The sequence below is a fragment of the Hippopotamus amphibius genome, chromosome 15, assembly GCF_030028045.1.
Source record: "Hippopotamus amphibius kiboko isolate mHipAmp2 chromosome 15, mHipAmp2.hap2, whole genome shotgun sequence".
NCBI lineage: Eukaryota > Metazoa > Chordata > Mammalia > Artiodactyla > Hippopotamidae > Hippopotamus > Hippopotamus amphibius.
Window position 1 is genome coordinate 19644159 of NC_080200.1, and position 22055 is coordinate 19666213.

General features: G+C 38.5%; 2 protein-coding genes across 2 annotated transcripts; both read left to right on the plus strand.

The window, feature by feature from the left end:
• Positions 1 to 9015: 9015 nt before the first annotated feature.
• Positions 9016 to 9981, plus strand: LOC130836828 (olfactory receptor 7A5-like). Its single transcript, XM_057709412.1, has one exon. It carries the CDS (start codon positions 9016 to 9018, stop codon positions 9979 to 9981), a length of 966 nt encoding a protein of 321 aa, XP_057565395.1.
• A 10465-nt stretch (positions 9982 to 20446) lies between these two features.
• Positions 20447 to 21448, plus strand: LOC130836312 (olfactory receptor 7A17-like). Its single transcript, XM_057708369.1, has one exon. It carries the CDS (start codon positions 20480 to 20482, stop codon positions 21446 to 21448), a length of 969 nt encoding a protein of 322 aa, XP_057564352.1. The 5' UTR covers positions 20447 to 20479.
• The last annotated feature ends 607 nt before the right edge of the window (positions 21449 to 22055 follow it).

Here is a 22055-nt window from a genome sequence, read left to right on the forward strand (position 1 = left end):
TTGTAAGTGACACGTAGCCACCTCCTCCTTCTCCCACCACCTTCCATTACCACCCTCAACTCTCTACCCCACCCAATTCCTCCTTTCACTTTACTAAAAGAACAATCATGAGATGTGCTTCTCCTATGGGGAAAAAAAAAAAAAAGAAAGAAAACTAACTTGGCAACCAAAGCCGATTACATAATTTCTTAGTAGACTAAAATATGAATCCACAGTTTATCATTTTTTGTTCATTATTCCTTCGAGTATCACTACCATCATTGCTCTTTCTAAAAATGTAGGTATTAACAGACAGTGTGTTTCATAATAGGTCATTTGGTTTTACTCCCTCATAGTACACTGCTCTTTATTTAGTTCAGTGCCCACACTGCCTACAAGAGTCACTGGCAAAACTGAGCATCACAAGCATGTCTCCAACTGTCCTCTATGTGAAACACGAATTTCCTTAAAGTGTTTGACATAACATGGCCTAGACTCAGAGATGACCTTAAGTATGATGTATCAAAAATGTATGTCAGATTATTACTATGCCGACTATTTCTTTCATGTTATACTTTTAATTAATGGTGTATGTATGATCAGTGTCTATGTGTCAAGCGGATTATCAAAGGGGTAAAAGATTGTTTATTGTAATTGTATTTTATAATTAATTACCTTTATGCTTCTGCTTGAAAATTTTCATTGTTGTCTATGAATATGGTGCCTTCCATTGCTCTAAATGAAATACCTTGCCCCCTCTAAGTTTTGTCATAAGCACTGAAAGGGTATGGAACAAATAATGCGAATACTGTGTGTGTATATATTTGTGTGTGTGTGTGTGTGTGTGTGTGTGTGTCTCTCCAAAGTATGGATCACTAGAGAGCTTAAATTCCTGTTCAGTCCTACGATTCACAGTCACAAATTTTGCAGAAAAAGGCATATCCTTTGAAACCCTCATGCTTACCTTCAAGAAATCCTCAGTGGAATCATTTTTTAATACCATTATATGAAATAAACTTGAATAACAGAGTAATCATGAAGCCTATTCAAATATCAGAACAAATGCCTAGAATGAGAAACAACACATCATTATAATTTCCCCCGGTTCTTTTCACTTGGATTATAGTATCAGTTAGCTGTTGCTGCATAACAAGTTATCTTAAAAATAATTTTATATAATGAATTTATTATGAAATGGTTTTATATGATGGGGAGTTGATCTGAGTTCCGTTGTCTCCTCGTGGGTCAGTTGTCAACTGTAAGGCTCTATTTTGTGTTTTTAAGGCTCATTTATAATGTTGTGAGTAGTTGTAGTGCTCTTGTGTCTTGAATCACTTTATGTCAATTTCTTCCTTTTATATGCTGGTCATTCTTTAGTTTACAGCAAAAAACTTGGTATATCAAATGTAAATGGCTTTATTTTAACTTGACTGTTTCTACATCCACATATGACACTTTGCTTTCTTTCTAGTTGGAGGATCATTTCCCACCAATTTTAAGTATGACTCAACTACATGTGCTTTACATACAACCCTGAAGCATGTACCAGCAGAAATGATTTATTTTTCAAATAACAACTTTTGATTAGTTAACTACCTGACACAACCCTATATTACTTTTTTTCCCCTTCATTTTCAGGCTGTATATTCTGATTTTCTTTCCTTTTTTTAGTTTTTTTTTTTTTACAATTTTTAAATGTTACATTCCATTTACCAAATATTGGCTATATTACCCTTTGTACAATACATCTTTGAGCCTATCTTACACCCAATAGTTTGTACTGCCTCCACTTAGCCAGTATATTCCCCCACCACTGGTAACCACTAGTTTGTTCTCCCCATTTGTGAGTCTGCTTCTTTTATGTTATATTCAGTAGTTTGTTTTATTTTTATTTTTTAGATTCCACATGCAAATGCTATCATGCAGTATTTATCTTTCTTTGTCTGAGTAATTTCACTTAGCATTATGCCCTCCAAGTCCATCCATGTTTCTGCAAATGGCGGAATTTCATTCTTTTTATGGCTGAGTAGTACTCCATCTATCTTATTCATTCAGCTGTTGATGGGCACTTAGTTGTTTCCAAGTCTTGGCAGTTGTAAGTAATGCTGCTGTGAACAATGGGCTGCATGTATGTTTTCGAATTAATGTTTTTACATTTTTCAGATATATACTAGGAGTAGAAATGCTGGATCACATGGGAGTTCTATTTTTAGTTTTTTGAGAAACCTCCTGTTTTCCATGGAGGCTGCACCAATTTACATTCCCACAAACATTGTACAAGCACCATCAGAAATTTTCATTATAACAAATTCACTGGAGTACAATTACATACAATAAACTGCACATTTTAAAATATACAACTTGCTGACTCTCAAAAATTGACAATATAATACATAATTCCATTTGGGTAAAATTCAAAATGATACACAATGTTTTAATTTCTTTGTAATGTTATTGTTAAAGATGTAATTGCCCTGAGCATCAGTTTTAATAATTTCAGAAGGAGATGTGGGATGATAAATCTTAATTTCACATGGATGTTTTGAGGAGTGAACGAGATGTATAGAAATACATTGCAGAGTCCACAGATCATATTTATGGTTAGAGTACATGTATGCATAGAGGTACCTACATTTGTATACACCTTTCTCTCAAGTAAACACACTTACACATATATGTACTTGCACACAGTCTTACTTTTGATCTCTTGTATTGCGTTGAAAGAAAATTTGATAGAAATTTGGAAGCATAGGAGTGAAAAGAATGAATGCTTGAATTAACATAAAATAGAAAACATGTAGAAATGTTAACACGAAGGTTTAAAGTAGAATGTGTGACAATTTTAATAATCTTAAAATCTCAAAGGCCTCAAAGTCAGAACTAAATTCACATTTAGGCAACGTGAAATTCTCTGTACCAGCTAATGGGGCAACATACCTCCAAACTGACTCTAATTTTCTCCTATGTAAGGTAGCAGTTCAACAACAACAAAAAATGCCTTTATTTAAGGGAAGCTGATTGATTGCATTGAAAGGCTTAATTCAACACAAGGAGACACTATCTGACTGGACACAGATTTGTATTAGATTCACACTGCTCCTGTAACAAATTACCACACTAGTAGCTTAAAATAAATATCTATCTTAAAGTTCTGGAAAGTTATAAGCCTGAAATGGGTCTCACTGGGCTAAAATTAAGTCTGCAGGACTGTGCTCCTGCTGGACTCTCCAGGGGACAATGCAGTCCCTTTCCTATTTTACTTCTAGTGGCCACCAGCACTCTGGCTCATGGTCCTTCCTCCATCTTCAAATGCAGGTGCATAGCATTTTTAAATGTCTATCTGACTCCAAATCTTCTTCCTCTCTCTTCCACATTTAGGGGACCATGGTGATTTCATTAGTCCAACCTGGATAAGCTGTGTTAATCTGCTTATACCAAGATTAATGATAAGCAGTTTTATTGCATCTGCTATTGTAATTTTCCTTGGTATGTAAGCTTGGATATTCAGAAGTTCTTCGTATTAAATTGTGAACATCTCTCAGAGGATCTTATTAAGCATACTACAAAGTCTTCTTTTGTCAGAAATTAATTGATGTCCCTCAAGAGTTCTTATATAAAAAATGAAAATGTATCACTGCCTATAAAGTGAGTGACAATATTTACTTTTCAAAATTACATACATGGAAGATACTTGCTGAAGATCTAAAACTACTTGCTCCTGAATCTAACACAAAGCCACTGCCTTGATACTCAAACTGTGATCCACAGACCAGGACCTGCAGTATCATATACACTTAGGATCTTATCATCACTGCAGAAACCCTAGGTCCCTGAATCAGACCTGCTGAATCGTAATTTGCATTTAGCTTTAATCCTTGGTAATTGGTAGGAAAAATGAATTTGGAGAAGTGCTAGTCTAGAATAAATTCTTACTACTTCTGTTTAAAAGCATGGACTGCAAATACTGTGACAGTTAACTGTTTTCCTAGGCTGATGGGAGTGGCCAAGACTACTGTTTTATAAACTATTACTGAGTTTGATCAAAGATTCACACATTTGATCACCATTTTAATTTGCCTGTCATCATCGTATGGCCGCATATCAATATTATATATCTTTTATTCTACCATTATCAGCCTTTCAAATGAGTTCTTAAAAATTAGTTTCTCAATTGGCATTTGGGGGATGTTCTGGCCATAAAAATATTTCACATTTTATTTAGTTAAAAATGTTTATCTTCCTACTTCTGCGTTTCTGGCCTTAATTACAATTCTTTACCCCACCCATAGATTTTAATATGTAGTTTTCTAGGTGTTCAACAAAAGGTAATGGTTACTCTTTCAGTGAATAGATAATCCCTCTCATTTTTTTTTAATTATATGATTGAGGGATGGGGAAAAACTTCATTTTCTTCTGGGTAGATATCCACTTTTACTGGCTTTTATTCAATAATCTAATATTGCCAAATAAATTGAAATACAACTTTACCATATATTTAATGTACATGTATACAGGGACCTTATTCCAGATTCAATTCAACAGATAATAACTGAGCATCTACTATGTGTCACCATTTCTAGGAACACTATATATTGCATTCATTCAAGTCTATACCTTTGTCAGTTTAATGACTAAATCCATGTGACATCATCGAATCATTACCATTTTTGTCTTTCAGTTTCATTTTAAATTGAAGTGTAGATGATTTACAATGCTATATTAGTTTTAAGTGTACCACAGAGTGACTCAGTATTTTTATACATTATACACCATATAAAGTTATTATAAAATGTTGACTATATTCCCTGTGCTGTGCAATATATCCTTGTGGCTTATGTATTTTATACATAGTAGTTTGTGCCTTTTAGTCCCCTACCTCTATCTTGCCCTACCTTCTTCCCTCTCCTCACTGGTAACAAATACTCTGTGTTATCACTTACATATGGAGTTTAAAAAATAAAACAAATGAATATAACAAAAGACAAACAAACTCGCAGGCATAAGGAAAGAACTAATGTTTCAGTTATTTTTGCATGCTCCGTTCAATTTTGTTTAATACAATTGCTTTGGAACTACTACATTTAACCTGGTTTCATTCTCCCTGCCATTCTTTTTCTTTCATAACTCACATTTACTTAAACTTGTTCCCATATAAGTACCCATATATCCACATACCTTTCTGAACATAAATATTGAACAAAGCAGGTGAAGTCTCTGACAACTAGGATCTTGAATTATAATGGCAAAGTCACAGTACAATGAAATAAATATGTGCAAGATATAATGTCCTCAGCCCTATATCACATGATGAAAGTTACCCAGAGTAAGAGGCTAGATTTTCATTAAATGCTCAGGTTTTATAGAATATGGATTAAAGTGTACCCACTGCATTCATTTAAAAAAGAAAAAAGTCATTAAGCCCAAGAATAACAAAAGATGCCCCATAAGAAAACTGCAAAATGGCTTACTTCATTCCCTTTAGGACCACACTCACACACATGCACAGAAATACAAATTGGCCAAAAATTTCTCCAGACAGTGTAAGGTGTTCTCTGGAGGCAAAATCATCCCAGCGCAGACCCACTGTCTTAGTATATGAGAACTAGAAACATTTTGAGGAGATTCCAATGAAAGCCAATCCCTTTCTCAGCTCATAACTTAGGATAGATCACTTAACTCTTCTGTGCCCTAATCCCACGAATATAAAATAAGGTCCAGAATAGTAATGACTGCATGGAATGGACTTTTTAAAAATAAATAGAACAATCCAAATAAAATTCTAATCTCCATGCATGTTTTATCAAAGGATTTAAATGTATCTTATAATTAACAAACTTTTTTTAAAGAGGAGTAAACAACAGCTCTAGAGTTATAAGAATGGATCTCCTAATTCGTCAAAAGTCACACAAAGTCAAGGACTATATATAGTTTTGTAGCAATGGAAAACACCTCTCCCCTGCTGAAGAGGGCTTACCATTGTTCTGAAGATATTGGAAGCTGTTGTTCCCTGAAAAAGGACAATACTTTGGAGGACCATGGAACCAAGTCAGGTTCCTATGCTGAAGACAGGAGAAACTATTAAGTCAAGGTTAGGATAAAGTGTAAGGAGGTTAGTCCTCTGGAAGGCAGACGAATTCATGAGAAGAAGTAATACAATCTGGATACAACAGAAATTTAACCTGCTCTCCTGGGAACAGAGTATCAGGAGGAAAAATTTCCTGTCTATCCAGACCAGTATCCCACAGGGAAATGATGTGCTCAGAAGTGAGAGTAACAATGGAAACAGTGCCTAATGAGCAGGCATAGGGAGCTGTAAATATCTCCTCTGCTGCAGTTCCTCAGGCTGTACAACCTGGAGCTGTACAGAACAGGGTTGATGTTTTTGGAATCCTACAGCTGGTTGAGGGACCATGCTTCACTCCTTTCTTCTGACCTGCCTGAGAACAGAGCTTCAGTCTTCATCACCAACCATTTACGGAGGAACTTGGATATCCACACAGAGACTTTCCTTTCATAGACCCCATCCAGGTGAGTCTGAGAGTTCTATAGGTACTTCAGGGATAGTTGAGAGAGAATGGAAGTGGAAAACTGTTACCTGAGGTCACCTGAGAGCCTAATCAGCCTAACACAGAGCCTAGATATTTTTAATGTTTATTTTCTAGATTTACTAATTAACTTACATCTCATGTATTTAATATGTTAAAAGAAGTGTCTGGTGGAGTCAGCAACACAGGGGTTATTGTTGACAATTAAGTGATGGGGCTGGAAGTCCAGCTGGATGAGAATGAGGAAGGAATTGGGAGAATAAAGTGGTTCCAGTAAAAGTGGAGCATATTAGAGGAGTTTTAAAGTTAAGGAAAGAAGAAAAGTATGCTTGAAGGCATGTGCAGTGAAATATACGCATTTTCTTCAGCTTTTGAAGATGGGACATATTTAAGCACCTTCCATTTTTATTAGAGAGACCCACACGTATGGAAATAGGTACTGTCTTGCAACAAAGTTCTTAAGACATACATTTTACAGTATCTTCTCTAACTTTGAGTATTTGCGTGAAATTATTGTGCTTAATATGCAAATAGGGGTAAGATAAGGAGCCTTACTTTGGAATTTGTCAATACTAAGATGTAGGGAAGCAATGGAGACATTTGCAAGGTAGAAGACAAAAGCCAGTCCTCATCTTTGTGATAACTGTTCATTTAGTAAGAGGAAGGAACTATGCTAATATTTTATATGTATTAACGAAATTTGTCTACCAGCTTAGGAGGATGGATACCACTATCCCCACAGTTTGAGTAAGGATACTAACATTTACAATGGGCCTGTAGTCCTGGTAAGTTCAAACAGCTAATATGTGATATATCTAATATTCAAAAGTTGGTTTCCTGATTCAAAACTTCTCAAGATCATTTAGAAAATTCTGTTACCATTTATGTTTTAAAATCTTCATCTATTGTGTCCGTGGTCTAATTTCTGTTGTAAATTGTGGGTTTATTCCCTTTGCTCATATTCTAGTGGGATGCTCTTGTCATAAGGTAATGTCTTCTTTCTGCTTGGATAAACTACTTTAGGCTACTTTATGAGGTATTCTGAACATCAAGTCAATATAACTGGGGTTAGAATGCTGCCAGAAACAAGGAAACTTTCTCCTCTTCAAGGTCTCTCAGGGACCACTTGAGTTTATTAGATCTTATTTTGTAGATGAAGGGGTTCATCATGGAAGTGACCATGGTAGGGGATGAAATTCCTACAGAACTGAAGTAAACACATCCCATGGCCTGTGCCCTAGAACAAGGCAACCACCACGATGTGTGACTCACATGTGGACCTTGCTTTCCTCCACATGACTTTTTTTTCTCCTCTCTCAGTTTTTTTAACTGATTTTAATTTTTCTTTTAATACAAGGTACAAAATAGCCATATTTAAATGGAATCCTATTATTACATACCCACGGGAGGCTTACCGACTAGAATTTGGGTAATATTTCTACATTCTGTAGGGCAAAGATAAAATGATGTTGAAAACTTCTCTTCATCACTCCTTTCATATTTATTGTGGCTGGAAGTGAGAAGAGTCAGGGAGTAACAAGCCTAGAAAGTCATAATGGGCTGTTACCTGGTCAGTGTGTGTGTGTGTGTGTGTGTGTGTGTGTGTGTGTGTGTGTGTGTGTGTTGTGGTAAATGAGCAGTTCTCTGGGCAGTGTTACTTAAGTTTACACCAAAATGTGATCCTTAAAACACAGACACAACAATGTTAACCAGGGGATGGAAATAAGGAGATGATGCATTTCAATTCAAAGAAATCTTTTGAAACAAATATAAACATGTGAAAGTAACAACATGTGGATGAAGGACTCCCTGTGTCTTGAGGTTTCAGCTGTAGCATGAAGGACACCTGTTCCTCAACATCCTCTGACGTGATCTCCCATCACGCTCCCTCTTGCTTATTCCCCTCAACACTTTGGCTTCCTTTTGAGTCTTGAATTTGCAACAGGTGCCATCCTTAGAGCTTTTGAGCACTTTCCCCAACAGGGCACACGTGTCTCCCAGATCACCTGGTGTCTCTGCTTTGTCCTCCTTCACATCTCTGTTCTAATTTCTCCTTGTTTGCAGGTCTTCCTGAACTCCCAGTAAAATATAACACCTCTATTCACTGCATTTTATACCTGCTTGTTGTTTCCATATCATCTGTCACTATAGGACATGATATATGTTTTTTTCATTTGCTAACTCCTATGTTTTCTTCACCATTGAATTTTAGGGAGTTTGATTCTCAGCATCTCACACATTTACCCTAGAACGTGGTCTGTAGTTAAAATGAATTCCTAAAATATATGAAAGAATATTGCTTTAAAATTATGTAATCATGACCTCTTGGGGAAAAGGCAGAGTGTTGGACAAGAATTTCTAGCAGAGATATCACAGTAGATCACTTAAAGATGATTAAATATTGAAATAATAGCATTTCACTATGTTAATGCCCACAGGTGTGGAAATTAATCCTGTTATTATTTACTTTCCTGGTAGTGGTCATCACTACATGGTACCAGGCAATGATACAGGAATTTCAGAATTTATTCTGCTGGGATTTTCAGATGAACCACAACTGCAGCCCCTCGTATTTGGGCTTTTTCTCTCCATGTACCTGATCACAGTGTTTGGAAATCTGCTCATCATCCTGGCCATCAGCTCAGACTCCCAACTCCACACTCCCATGTACTTCTTCCTCTCCAACCTGTCCTTTGTAGACATCTGTTTCACCTCCACCACCATCCCAAAGATGCTGTGGAACATCCAGACTCAAAGCAAAGTCATCACCTATGAAAGTTGCATCATGCAGATGTATTTTTTCTTATTATTTGCAGGATTGGATGCCTTCCTCCTGACTGTGATGGCCTATGACCGATTTGTGGCCATCTGCCACCCCCTGCACTACACTGTCATCATGAACCCGCGGCTCTGTGGACTGCTGGTTCTGGTGTCTTATATTATGAGTTTCCTGTATTCCTTGTTACAAAGCTTAATGGTAGTGCAGCTGACCTTCTGTCCAGGCATGGAAATACCCCACTTTTTCTGTGAATTCAAACAAATTATCCAACTTGCCTGTTCTAACACCTTTGTTAATAACACCATTATGTATTTTGCAGTTGGGCTCTTTTGTGGTGCTCCATTCACTGGGATATGTTACTCATATTCTAAAATAGTTTCTGCAATACAAGGAATCCCATCAACTCAGGGGAAGTATAAGGCATTTTCTACCTGTGCATCACATCTCTCCATTGTTTTCTTATTTTATGGTACAGGTTTTGGAGTTTACCTTAGCTCTGCTACTACTCACAGCTCACACTCAGTTGCAACAGCCTCGGTGATGTACACTGTGGTCACACCCATGCTGAACCCCTTCATCTATAGTCTGAGGAATAAAGACATAAAGAGAGCTCTAAAAATATCCTTTGGGATGGCAACTATAAAAGGGCCAATTTTCTTGGGGCTAAAGAAGTGTTAGTTATTGCAGGGCCTAAAGCATTAGAGGCAGACATTTTGACTCTCAATCAGACAGAAGAAAGAACACTTGTTCCTTGTATTTATTGCCTGATTTTTCAATTTATTTGATTTAAATTTATCCACACAATTTAAGTAACTCACTTGATTATGGTTTCTCTTCTGTCTGACATATGGATATTTTTCATTTTTTTTTCTCTTCTTCTAATTTCCCTATTTTTTTTCTGAACTTAGATGAGAAATATTTGCAAATTTCCATTTATTACATAGGAAAATTTTTCATGTCAATTTTTTTCCTTATATGACATCTATATTCCCAAGTACTTTTTTTTTTTTAATTTTCTGTAAAGGATTGTCGTGAGTTGCATCACTCACATAGAAAAACTACACTTGGCAGCTAAAATAACCTATATAATTCAATTGCAGAGTAAAATCTGAAACCAGTGTTGTTACTTTGTCTCTCATTTGTTTCTACATCATTGCTTTGTTCTTCCTAATAATATCGACTTTATTCATGCTACTGAGTTTTATAACTTATCTCCTGGTGTTATGTACTTATTCAGCCTATGTTCACAATACCTACTATAGTTATTTATTAAAAAATGATCATCAAATATGTATCCCCCCAGTAGAATCTACATTGAAAGGCAAATTTGACTAGACTGACCTAATATGGCCTTATTGTCAGAGATGACCTTAAGTATGTGGTAGCAAAATGTTTAACCTCATATTTCATTACCGTGCAAAAGATTTCTTTCCATTTGTACAACTGCTCATTGAGGTATGGAAGATCGGTGTCCAAGTGTGAGTGGGTTTGTGCATTGGAGCAAATGATTGATTGGTGTCTTTTATGTTTTTTGTTTGTTTTTTTGTTTGCTTGTTTGTTTTCCTGGACCATTGCTTTTTGGCTTCAAAACTTCCTGTGCTGCCTATGACTCCTCAATTGCTCTGAACAAAGTGTCTCCTCTTTTCTAAATTTTGTCATAACCAAGGAAGTTATTAGAAGCAGTGAAATGAACAATATCAAGGTCAACCATCACATACCTCCTTCCTACTCAGGAATCTTCAATATTCATGATCAAAGGATGACTCACAAGAAAGCTTATATTTCTACCCAGTCACGTGATTCAGGATCACCATTCATTTTTGCACAACATCACGTCCTTTCAACATCTCCAAGTTCCCTGGAATAGAACCTTAAAGTAACCAGTTGGTAATATTATTATCTGAAATAAATGTAAATAATAATCCTGAGTATTGTCTCTAAATCAAAACATATGTCAAAAAAAAAAAGCAAGAGATGATTGCATTTGCCCTCATTGCTGTTTGCTTTGATTTTTATATCAGGTAGCAGCTGCTGCATAATCAGCTGTTCTAAATCATAGGGTTTATTACAATGCCTTTATTAATTAGCAAATGGGATTACCTGGTTGGAGTTGTTCTGATCACTATTCAGATACTCATGAGTCCATACATCTGTGAGTTTCTACATTGCGTACATTGCGTATGATCTTATAACCCCAAAGTACTCACTCTACACCAATATGTTCACCTCACATCAACAAATTCAAGAATAATAGACTTTCTGACTTCCTAGGTGGTGCAGTGGTTAAGAATCCGCCTGCCAATGCAGGGGACATGGGTTCGATCCCTGCTCCAGCAAGATCCTACATGCCATGGAGCAAATAAGCTCATGAGCCACAGCTGTTGCCTGCACTTTAGAGCCCATGAGCCACAACTATCAAGCACGTGTGCTGCAACTACTGAAGCCCACGTGCCTAGAGCCTGTGCACTGCAACAAGAGAAATCACGGCAAGGAGGAGCCAGCGCACCACAAAGAAGAGTAGCCCCCACTCGCGCCAAATAGACAAAGCTTGTGTGCAGCAATGAAGACCCAATGCAGCCAATAAATAAATAAATAAATAAATAAATTTATTAAAAACAAAAGAAGAATAGACTTTCAACAAACCAGGGGATGAACCACACTATCTACATCTATATTAGATAGTGGTTGTGTCTCACATGTATCACCTTGATTCTTGTCATACATGAGTTTTTTCAGCCCAATTACACACTACCAGCTCCTGGACTTCTTCACCCAAGAGCTTTATTGCACAAACAGCTTTGTCTGGCAACATCTGCCAACTTGTGTGGCTAACTAGTAATTGCAGTGAAGTAATACCCTCTATGACATATTTCTTCTCATAAAGTAATTCCATAGCTGACCTCTAGAAATTCAATAAGGCTTTACCTAAATCATTGTCTACCTGTATGGTGGACTTTTCCAGGCAAGCTATTTTTCACATCCATGTCTTGCATTGGAGGCCTCTCGCTTTCTTCAGGTTTCAATCTAGTTGGTTGAGCTGGCTTTATGCCTCCTCTGAGGTGGAGTAGCTCAGTGCCAAGAGAGATTTTTTTGGCCTTGGATTTCTGCCTCAAAAACAAACAAACAAACAAACAAACACAGAACATGTGGAGATAGGATCAAGATGGTGGAGTAGGGGGATGTGAGCTCACTCCCTCTTGCAAGAGCACCAGAATTACAACTAACTGCTGAACAATCATCTGCAGAAAGATACTGGAACTCACCAAAAAAGACACCCCGCATCCAGAGACAAAGGAGAAGCTGCAATGAGACGGTAGGAGGGGCATAATTGCGTTAAAATCAAATCCCATAAATGCTGGGTGGGTGACTCACAAAATGGAGAACAGTCATACTGCAGAAGTCCACCCACTAAAGTGAGGGTTCTGAGCCCCATGCCAGGCTTCCCAACCTGGGAGTCCAGCAACTGGAGGGGGAATCCCCAGAGAATCAGACTTTGAAAGCCAGTGGGATTTGATTGCAGGACCTCCACAGGACTGGGGGAAACAGAGACTCCACTCTTGGAGGGCACAGAAAAAAGCGTGCTCACCAGGACCCAGGGAGAAGGAGCAGTGACCCCATAGGAAACTGAATCAGACCTACCTGCTGGTGTTTAGGGTTGCCTGAAGAGATGGGGTTTCAGGAGCCATGTGGACAAGCCAATGCTGTGACAAGGTCACCAGGCTTCAAGGAGGACCGCAAGGTGAGAACTCCTTGGAAGGGCATTTCGGAGCAGGAGGATCTCAAGGCGACCGCTCCGCAAGGACAGGCCCAGACCATCTCCACCCATTTTACATTCTGCTCTTTGTTTCTTTGTAATACTATGCTTACCACCCACTTCCCCTCCCTGTTTCTATGTCCCCAGGAAAGAACCAGGGTTTGACACATTCTTTCTCTGTGTCTGCCCCACCAAATCCCCTCCCACCACCCCTTCCTGGAGAAGGCGGGCACCTCAGGCTACTAAATGCTGGAGAAAAGGGAGGGGTGGCTCTTTTTGTAATGCTTATGATTGCAGCAAGGCATAAGTACAGACATAGACATTAGGCATAGGTATGGGTGCTAAGGGCTATAGTTTGCTTAAATATAAGATTAAGAAGTTATTTACATATGTTTACCTCAGAGTCACAGGGTTTCCAAGCCAAACCTGATGAAAGAAAGAAACTGGTAGATGTTGAGGGAAGATATGCTCTGTCATAAAAGATTTTTTCTGAGATATGTTTACTATATAAACACACAAAGCTCTTACAATAAAGAGAGATCCTGCATAGCTGACACAGGCCTCCTCCTCTCTTCCTTACGCCGACGCCACTCATCCCTTGGGTACTCCTGGACCCGCCGGAGCTGGACTTCGGCAGTGGGGGGCAGCTGTGGCTCACCGAGTAGACAGGGGCACTGGTGGCAGGGGTTCTGGGAAGTGCTCATTGGCATAAGTCCTCCCAGAGTCCACCATTAGCCCCTCCAAAGAGCCTGTAAGCTCCAGTGCTAGGTAGCCTCAGGTCAAACAAACAACAAGGTGGGAACACAGCCCCACCCATTGGCAGGTAAGCAGATTAAAGTTTTACTGAGCTCTGCACACCAAATCGCATTAAAGTCTTACTGAGCTCTGCCTAGCCAGCCCGACCCACCATCAGTCCCTCCCATCAGGAAGCACACAGGAGCCTTCTAGATAGCTTCCTCCACAAGTGGGTAGGCCACAGTGGAGATATTGATCAAAGAGTACAAACTTCCAGTTATAAAATATACAAGTTCTGGGGATATAATGTACAACATGGGGAAGAGAGTTAACGATACTGTATCTTATACTTGCAAATAGCTAAGAAAGTATATTTTAAATGTTTTCACACACAAAAAAATATTTGAAGTGCTGGGTATGTCAACTAATCTTATTGTGGTAATAATTTCACAACGTATATCTGTATACCTCTTGTAGAGGGTCCTAGGATCAGTGAGATGTGAAAAGAAAAGAAAAGAAAAGAAAACAAAACAAAAACAGATAATTGGCCAAAGGTAAACCAAGACCCAGAAGGACTGTCCTATACAAGTGGTTTAAATCGCTTCTTCACTGCACTTCTCAGGACACCTGCACTCCTCTCCAGGTGTGTATTTCTGCCTAGTTTCTGGCTTACTGCGCTCCTCCTCATTAGAGAGGACATCCATACACTTTCTCTCTGGGTGCGTATTTCTGCCTTGCTTCTCTATGTGTTCTCCCATACATTGTGCTGTGTCTCTGATAATACACTTTGTACCTGTTTTTACAGTTTTTGCCTCCTTGGAATATTCTTGCTTTCCCATGGGGGAAAGAGCTGGGGCCACTTTGCTTCTAGCCTATAGGCCCTGGTAGACTAGCAGTTAGGATTCATGGTTTTCATTCGGGCTACCCAGGTTCAATTCCTGGGGAGGGAATTAAGGTCTCCCTTCAGGACCACTCACTGCTGTCTCTCCGAGATCAATACAAGTTTTTGGTAGAGTGATTTGATCACCAAGAAACATCAGCTTTGCAGATTTTCCCAAGAGTAAAACATAAGAACATAGTAAACCAGCCTGAAGTATCTAAACATTCCTACTGTGGTCATTAGGAGCCAGTATGAAGGGGTCACAAATCATGTCCCTGCATACAACACAGCATTGATCAGTGGCCTCTCAAACACTTTTCTCCCTGTCTCCCAGGAGTAGGGCAATGCTGGACTCACTTTCTGTCCCTAGAGATGCTCTGATGTCACCTTGAGCTTCTTAAATGCAGAGCTGGGACATAGTCACAGCAGCTGCTCTCGATTAAGCATCTACTCTGTACCAGGTATTTTCTTTTCAGCTCTAAATTACTAAGTGCACACCAACACCATAACATAGGTGGAGAGACCTAAAAGGTTCCTTTCCTGTCATGAAGGAAATACTCCAAAATCGTATGTAACTTAAGCATGCAGAAGCTGAACTACTGAGTCCACCATTTGACCACCTGAGATGGATGGGAGGCTCCTTGCTGGTGAAGTCCTCAGAATATCCCTGTCTGACTCTAACACTGGACCACTCGTTATACTCAAAGAATGGTCCAGGGGCCAGGACCTGCAGCATCAGCATCACCTAGGGCTAGTTACAAATGCAGAATCTCTGGGCCCATCTTAGACCTGCCAAATCCTAATCTCTATATGAACAAGATCCCCAGGTGATTCCTTTACACATTGATGTTGGAGAAGCTCTGCTCTAAAATAGTATTTCTTATCTTCCCACTGTTAACATTTTGTTCTGGATAATTCTTTGTGGTGAAGGCCCTCCTGTGCAATGTAGGATGTATAGCAGCATCCATATTCTTCAACCACTAGGTGGCAGTATCACCGCCCCAGTTGTAACAGACAAAAGTTTTTCAGGCAATGTCAGGTGTTCCCTGGAGGCAAAAATCACCCCATTTGAGACCCACTGTCCTAGAGCATGAGAACTGGAAACACCTTGAGTGAGTTCCAATCAAAGTGCATCCCTTACTAAGTTCATAACTTTGGGCAGATCCCTTCACTCTTGTGAGTCCCTTTACTACAAGTGTAGAATAATACACATAATAGTACAGATATCAGAAAATGAACTTTAATGAAAATAAAATAAGAAAATCAACATAAGACCCTAAGTTCAGCACATGGTGCATCATAAGATCTAAAGATATCATCTAACTAACAGGAAGGAGAAGCTGGAATAAAGTGAAAGAGTAGTGTTGACATTACATACTACCAAATGTAAAATAAATAGCTAGTGGGAAGCAACTGCATAACAGGGAGATCAACCCAATGATTGCTGATGACCTAGGAGGGTGGGGTAGGTAGGGTGGGCGGGATGTTCGTGAGGGAGGCTCAAGAGGGAGGGGATATATGTATAAATACAGCTGATTCACTTTGTTGTACAATGGAAACTGGCACAACAGTGTAAAGCTCAAATAAAGATCCAAAAAAAAAAAAATGAAGCACTAAATGATGCCTCTTAATTTGTATCACTAACATACATTTCCTAATCGATGTGTCAAAGCATCAGGAAGCCAAAGGCTTCAGTACTCGTGTATTTAGAGCAAAGGAACACACCTCCATCCCTTGCTGAAGAAGGGAATAACAATTTTCACCTCAGGAGATGTTCCTACCACAAGACAATGTTTTGGAGGTCCGTGAGTCCTACTTAAAAAAGCTTTGTCAGTCTTAGATTTGGAGAAATCGTTAACTCAAGATTGTGTTAAGGTGCAGTGAAGTTGGACCTCTGGAAGGCAAATGAGCTCATGGAGAAGGGGTAACAAAACTGAATTCACCTGTCTTTTGATCTGGTTTCCTGGGAACAGAGAATCAGCAGGAAAAAATTCCTTCTGTCCAGACAAGTGTCCCACAGGATAATAATGTGCTCAGAGGCGGAAGTAGCCTCATTAGGTGACTAATGAGCAGACATGGGGAGCTGTAACTATGTCTCCTGCTGCAGTCCCACAGCGAGTACCACCTTGAAGAGACAGAATATGGTTTTTGCTTCTGTAGTTGTACATCTGTTTGAAGAACCAGTGCTTCACTCTGTACTGTCTGAAGACAGAGCTTCAGTCACCATCGTCAACCACCCAGGGAAGAATCAAATGTCCATGCCTAGACCTTCCACTCAGACTCCACGCAGATGAGTCTGACAGCCCCATAGGAACTTCAGGGACGATTCAGAGAGAGTATAAGTGGAGAACTTTACCTAAAGTAACCTGAGATCGTAACCAGCCTCATTCAGAGCCAATAGATTGCCACATTTTTCTAGGTTGACAAATTCATTTAAAATTGATATCATATATTAAAAAGAGAAGTGTCTGTGAACCTTGTAATACAGAGATCATTGTCGACAATTAAGTGATGGGAATGGAAATCCAGTTGCGTGAGAATGAAGAAGGTAGGAGGCACAAAGTGGTTCCGGTAAGATTAGAACATATCTGAGGTGTTTCATAGTTCAGAGGATTAGTAGGAAAACAGATTATCAGGTTTGAAGGTGTGAGAAGTGAAGTTTTTTCTCTTTTTCAAATGGGGCTTATTTGAACATATTCTGTTTTTATGCCAAGAATCCAGAACCGCGGAGGTAGATACTATGTTGCAATAGCAATTCTTGAGACTTGCATTTCACAGTACTGTCTCCCAGGCTGGTATTCCCAAGAAAAAGAACATTGTATAAAATATGCATGAAGGGTTTTGACAGGAAGCGTTACTTTGTAATTATTTAATTACAGGGGAGCCTAAATATATGTTAGGCTTTGTTAGCCATTTACTTTCTGTATGCAAATTGTGGTTGCAAGTACACTATTTTTCTTTGGGTCCTGGGATATGAGTGTTCCTACTGCATTGCTTCCAGAAAATAGAATTTTTTCATTGACTTTATTTTATGCCATTTAATTCTTGTATGTAAGTATAGATTAATTTATTTGGTTGTGTGAGAGTTTATAAATTGTGTGTGGTCAAATCTATCAGTACGTCACTTTGTGTTCCCCTCAATGCTTTCAAACACTGAAAGTTCTTCTGTATCCTTAATAGTAAGGAATAGCTTTTTATGCATATTGTTACTTTATTTAACACTTTCCTTGTTTCTACCATTTTATGTTCTGTGATTGTCTATTTTTCAAAAAAGGAATTATCTCCTCTCAAGTTATGGAATACATTCTTTTGCATTCAAGTAAATATCTTATATTTTTAATAAGCATGATTGAGCTCATTTTTGTATATATAGAATGAAATTGTACCTTTAGATACTGCTTCCTCCATTATGTATTAAAAACTATATTTTCCTATTATTCCATTTCCAAGATGTTGTCCACTTCATCTTAAGATACAGACCCATGTTTGTGTGATTAATTTATTATTATTTTATATATTTTATTTGAGATGCTAGTATTATATATTTATTCAATTTTAGTACAATTATTTGAATCTACTATATTTAACTGAGTTTTATTTTTGGTAGCATTCTTTTTTATTTAATGAATGGTTATTTTCTTAAAATTTATTTCTGCTTAAATGCACACCTTTGTGAAAACAGAAGTGATGAAGCAGCTAAGATCCCTGCTCATTTGATAATACATTATAATGGAGGAAGCAAAGAGCAGTGAAGTAAATCCTTGTATGACACGAGGTAGACAGAGGAAAATGATAAACACAGGAGGTAGATGTCATGCAATACACAGGATGTTATAGTGTATAGTCCAAGGTGGGGGTTGAGGAACAGAACCAGAACAAGATGGTGCCCATTGGATCTGACAAAAAAGGGATCAAAGCCCAAACCACAGGAAAGCAAAAGATAGAAGGGCTAGGCTCACCCAATACTGGGACATACAAAAACAAGTGTCATCAAATAAACATGGAATAGGAACAAGAATAGCAGTTAGATCAGGTGTCTGAGGCTGGCACCATGTTGCAGCAAGTGGAGAAGCCAGTGTGAGGTCCCTTGAGTCTGAGGTCCCTTCAGCACCCAAGCTGCTGCCCTTCTCTCTGCCACCTGCCTCTACTGAGGGTGTCTTCACTCATATTGCATTTCCCTCGTTAGCATTCACTGGCCTTCTTTTAAAACTGTTCCTTTTACTTCAGACGATTCTACTTTTTTGACTGTGTCCCGGTGTAAACATGCCTTTTACATACCAATCAATCGTATGTGCACATGTGAACACACGAGTACATATATGTACACACATACACACAACTAAAAAAAGAGAACAAATACCAGTAATAACCACTAACTTGCTAATAGGAAGGAACTATGCTAAACTTTTTACCTATATTGACTAAATCTTTTGACCACCTAAGGAGGTTGGATACCACTTTTCCCACTATTTGTGTGAGTATATTAACATTTAGAATAGATTGGCTGTCTCTCCAAATTCAAACAGCTAATATGTGGTAGATCCAAGATTCAAAATTTGGTTACTGATTCCAAAATGTTGCATGTAATAGCATTTAGAAAGGTCTTTTACCATTTCATTTTTAAAATCCCCAATTTGTTTGTAAATGAGGTATTTTTTTTTGTGAACTGTGGTTTTTGTCCCTTTGCTCACATTTCCAGGGGATGTTCATTCACTGTGGAGTCTTAATCTAGTAAATACATGACTCCTTTCTCTTTTGGATAAATTGCTTTTTGCTGCTTTATTAGCTATTCTGAGAACCAAGGAGGTATAACTGGGGCTGGAATGCTGCCAGAATCAAGGAAGCTTCCTCTTCTTTACAATCCACCTCATGTCCATTTCTTTCCTTTATCTCTATTTTTAATTGAGCTTTTTATACTTATTTAAATGCAGGACAGAAAATGGTCATATTAAATCAGGGCATGAAGTTCACATGTTCGTAGGAGTCTCACCAACAGGAATTTCGATGCTATCTCTTTATTCTTTAGGGTAAAGATAATTTGATGTTGAAGGCTTGATTTGTACCATTTATTTTCTAATTATTGTGCTTGGTAGGTGAGAAGAGCCTGGTAGTACTGTGCTCCCAGAAGGTCAAAATGTATTCCGCGCGTGCGCGCACTCGTGTGTGTGTGTGTGTGTGTGTGTGTGTGTGTGTGTGTGTGTGTTGTGGGTGATAAGCAGGTATGAGATTTGGGTACTTGATCCAATATATTCTAAAGTTACCCCAAAAGGCAGATGGCAGAATGTAAACCAATGCATGAAAATAAGGTGGGGATCCATTTCTATTGAGAAGATGCCTTAAAATCAAAATGAATAAAGTGCAAGGAATAGAATGTGAACAAGGGATTTGTGTCTTGAAATCTCATCTGTAGCAGGGAGGCCACCTCTTTCCTCAACATGCTCTGACACCATCTCTCACCACTCCCCATCTTGCTCATTGCTCGCCACAGTGGCTACATTTTGTGTCTTAAACATCTGAAACAAGGACCTTCCTCAGGGCCTTTGAAATGGTTCTTTTCCAGGTAGAGCACACGCCTTTCCCCGGGTAAACTCTTTACCACATAGTTTTCTTTGAGTTCTCAGTTCAAATATCTCCTGTCTCTAGATATTCCAGAACTCCCAGTAAAAATAACATACCCACCCACTCTTTTGTGTAATTGCTTTTTTTACCCATAGAGCATTGTAATTGTAGCCTAATTGTTTTACAATTTATGTAAAATTTAATTATGTTATTTTAAATTTTTCATTCCTAGTCATCATCATCTCCATATGGGACCAGGGAATGATACCCGGATTTCAAAGTTTCTTCTTCTGGGATTATCCAAGGAACCAGAACTGCAGCCTCTTATATTTGGGCTTTTCCTCTTCATGTACCTGATCACTCTGTTTGGAAACCTGCTCATCATCCTGGCTGTCAGCTCAGAATCCCACCTCCACACACCCATGTACTTCTTCCTCTCCAACCTGTCCTTTGTAGACACCTGTTTCACTTCTACCACCATCCCAAAGATGCTGGTGAATATACAGACAAAGAGCAAAATAATAACCTATGAGGGATGCATAACCCAGATGTTTTTTTCCATACTCTTTGCAGGTTGTGACAACTGCCTCCTGGCTGTGATGGCCTATGATCGTTTTTTGTCCATTTGCCACCCCCTGCACTACAATGTCATCATGAACCCCTGGCTATGTGGACTTCTGGTGCTGGTGTCCTGGATCATGAGTGTCCTGAATTCCTTGTTACAAAGCTTAATGGTATTGAGACTGTCCTTCTGTACAGACTTGGAAATCCCCCACTTTTTCTGTGAACTCAATCAGATGGTCAAAGTTTCCTGTTCTGACACTTTTGTTAATGACACTGTGTTGTATTTTTCAACTGGGCTGCTGGCTGGTGGTCCCCTGGTTGGTATCCTTTATTCTTACTCTAAGATAGTTTCCTCCATATGTAGAATTTCATCAGCTCAGGGGAAATATAAAGCATTTTCCACCTGTGCATCTCACCTCTCAGTTGTTTCCTTGTTTTATTTTTCAGTCCTAGGAGTGTACCTTATCTCAGCTGCTACCCACAGCTCATACTCAATTGCAACAGCCTCAGTGATGTACACTGTAATCACACCCATGCTGAATCCCTTCATCTACAGTCTGAGGAATAAAGACCTAAAAGGGGCTCTGAAGAGGTTCTATGGGATGGCTGTTGTAAAATGGACAATGGTCCTAGAGGTTAAGAAGTGTCCTTGATTGTAGGACTCAAAACTTTGGAACAAGAAATTGTGATTTTTTTTTTTATCACAGTGGAATATAATTTGCTCCCATTTATATCCTATGATTTCTATTTCTTTGAATTCAAATTTTCTATACAATTTTAAACTCACTTTATTAAGCTTTTTGCACTGTGACTAAAGACAGTTTTTCTTTCAGCCCATTTTCATACATTCCCAAAGTTTTTCTCAACCTTGAAACAGAAATAGTTGGAAATTTACATATATTTCCTGGGAACACTTGGATTTCTTAAAAATGATAAGAATAAAAATTTCTTTTAATGTTAAAAATAAATTATTCTCAAATAACATGTCATGCCAAAACTTTTCCTTTGTTTTTCTGATAGTTGACTTACTTATATGAATAAAACCATTTTTGTCATCTAAATCCATTTATGTAACTTCATTGTAGAGGAAAATATAAAACCAGTTTTCACTTTGGGTTTGTCATTCTTTTTCACATCACTTCTTTAACCACTCTTCCTGATAATGTGGATATTATCATGGTCCCTTTCTGTCCCAGACTATTGATAGGTGATGCTATAGGCTAGGAATGCCTGGGTCACAAGCCCAGGTCCATAATGCTT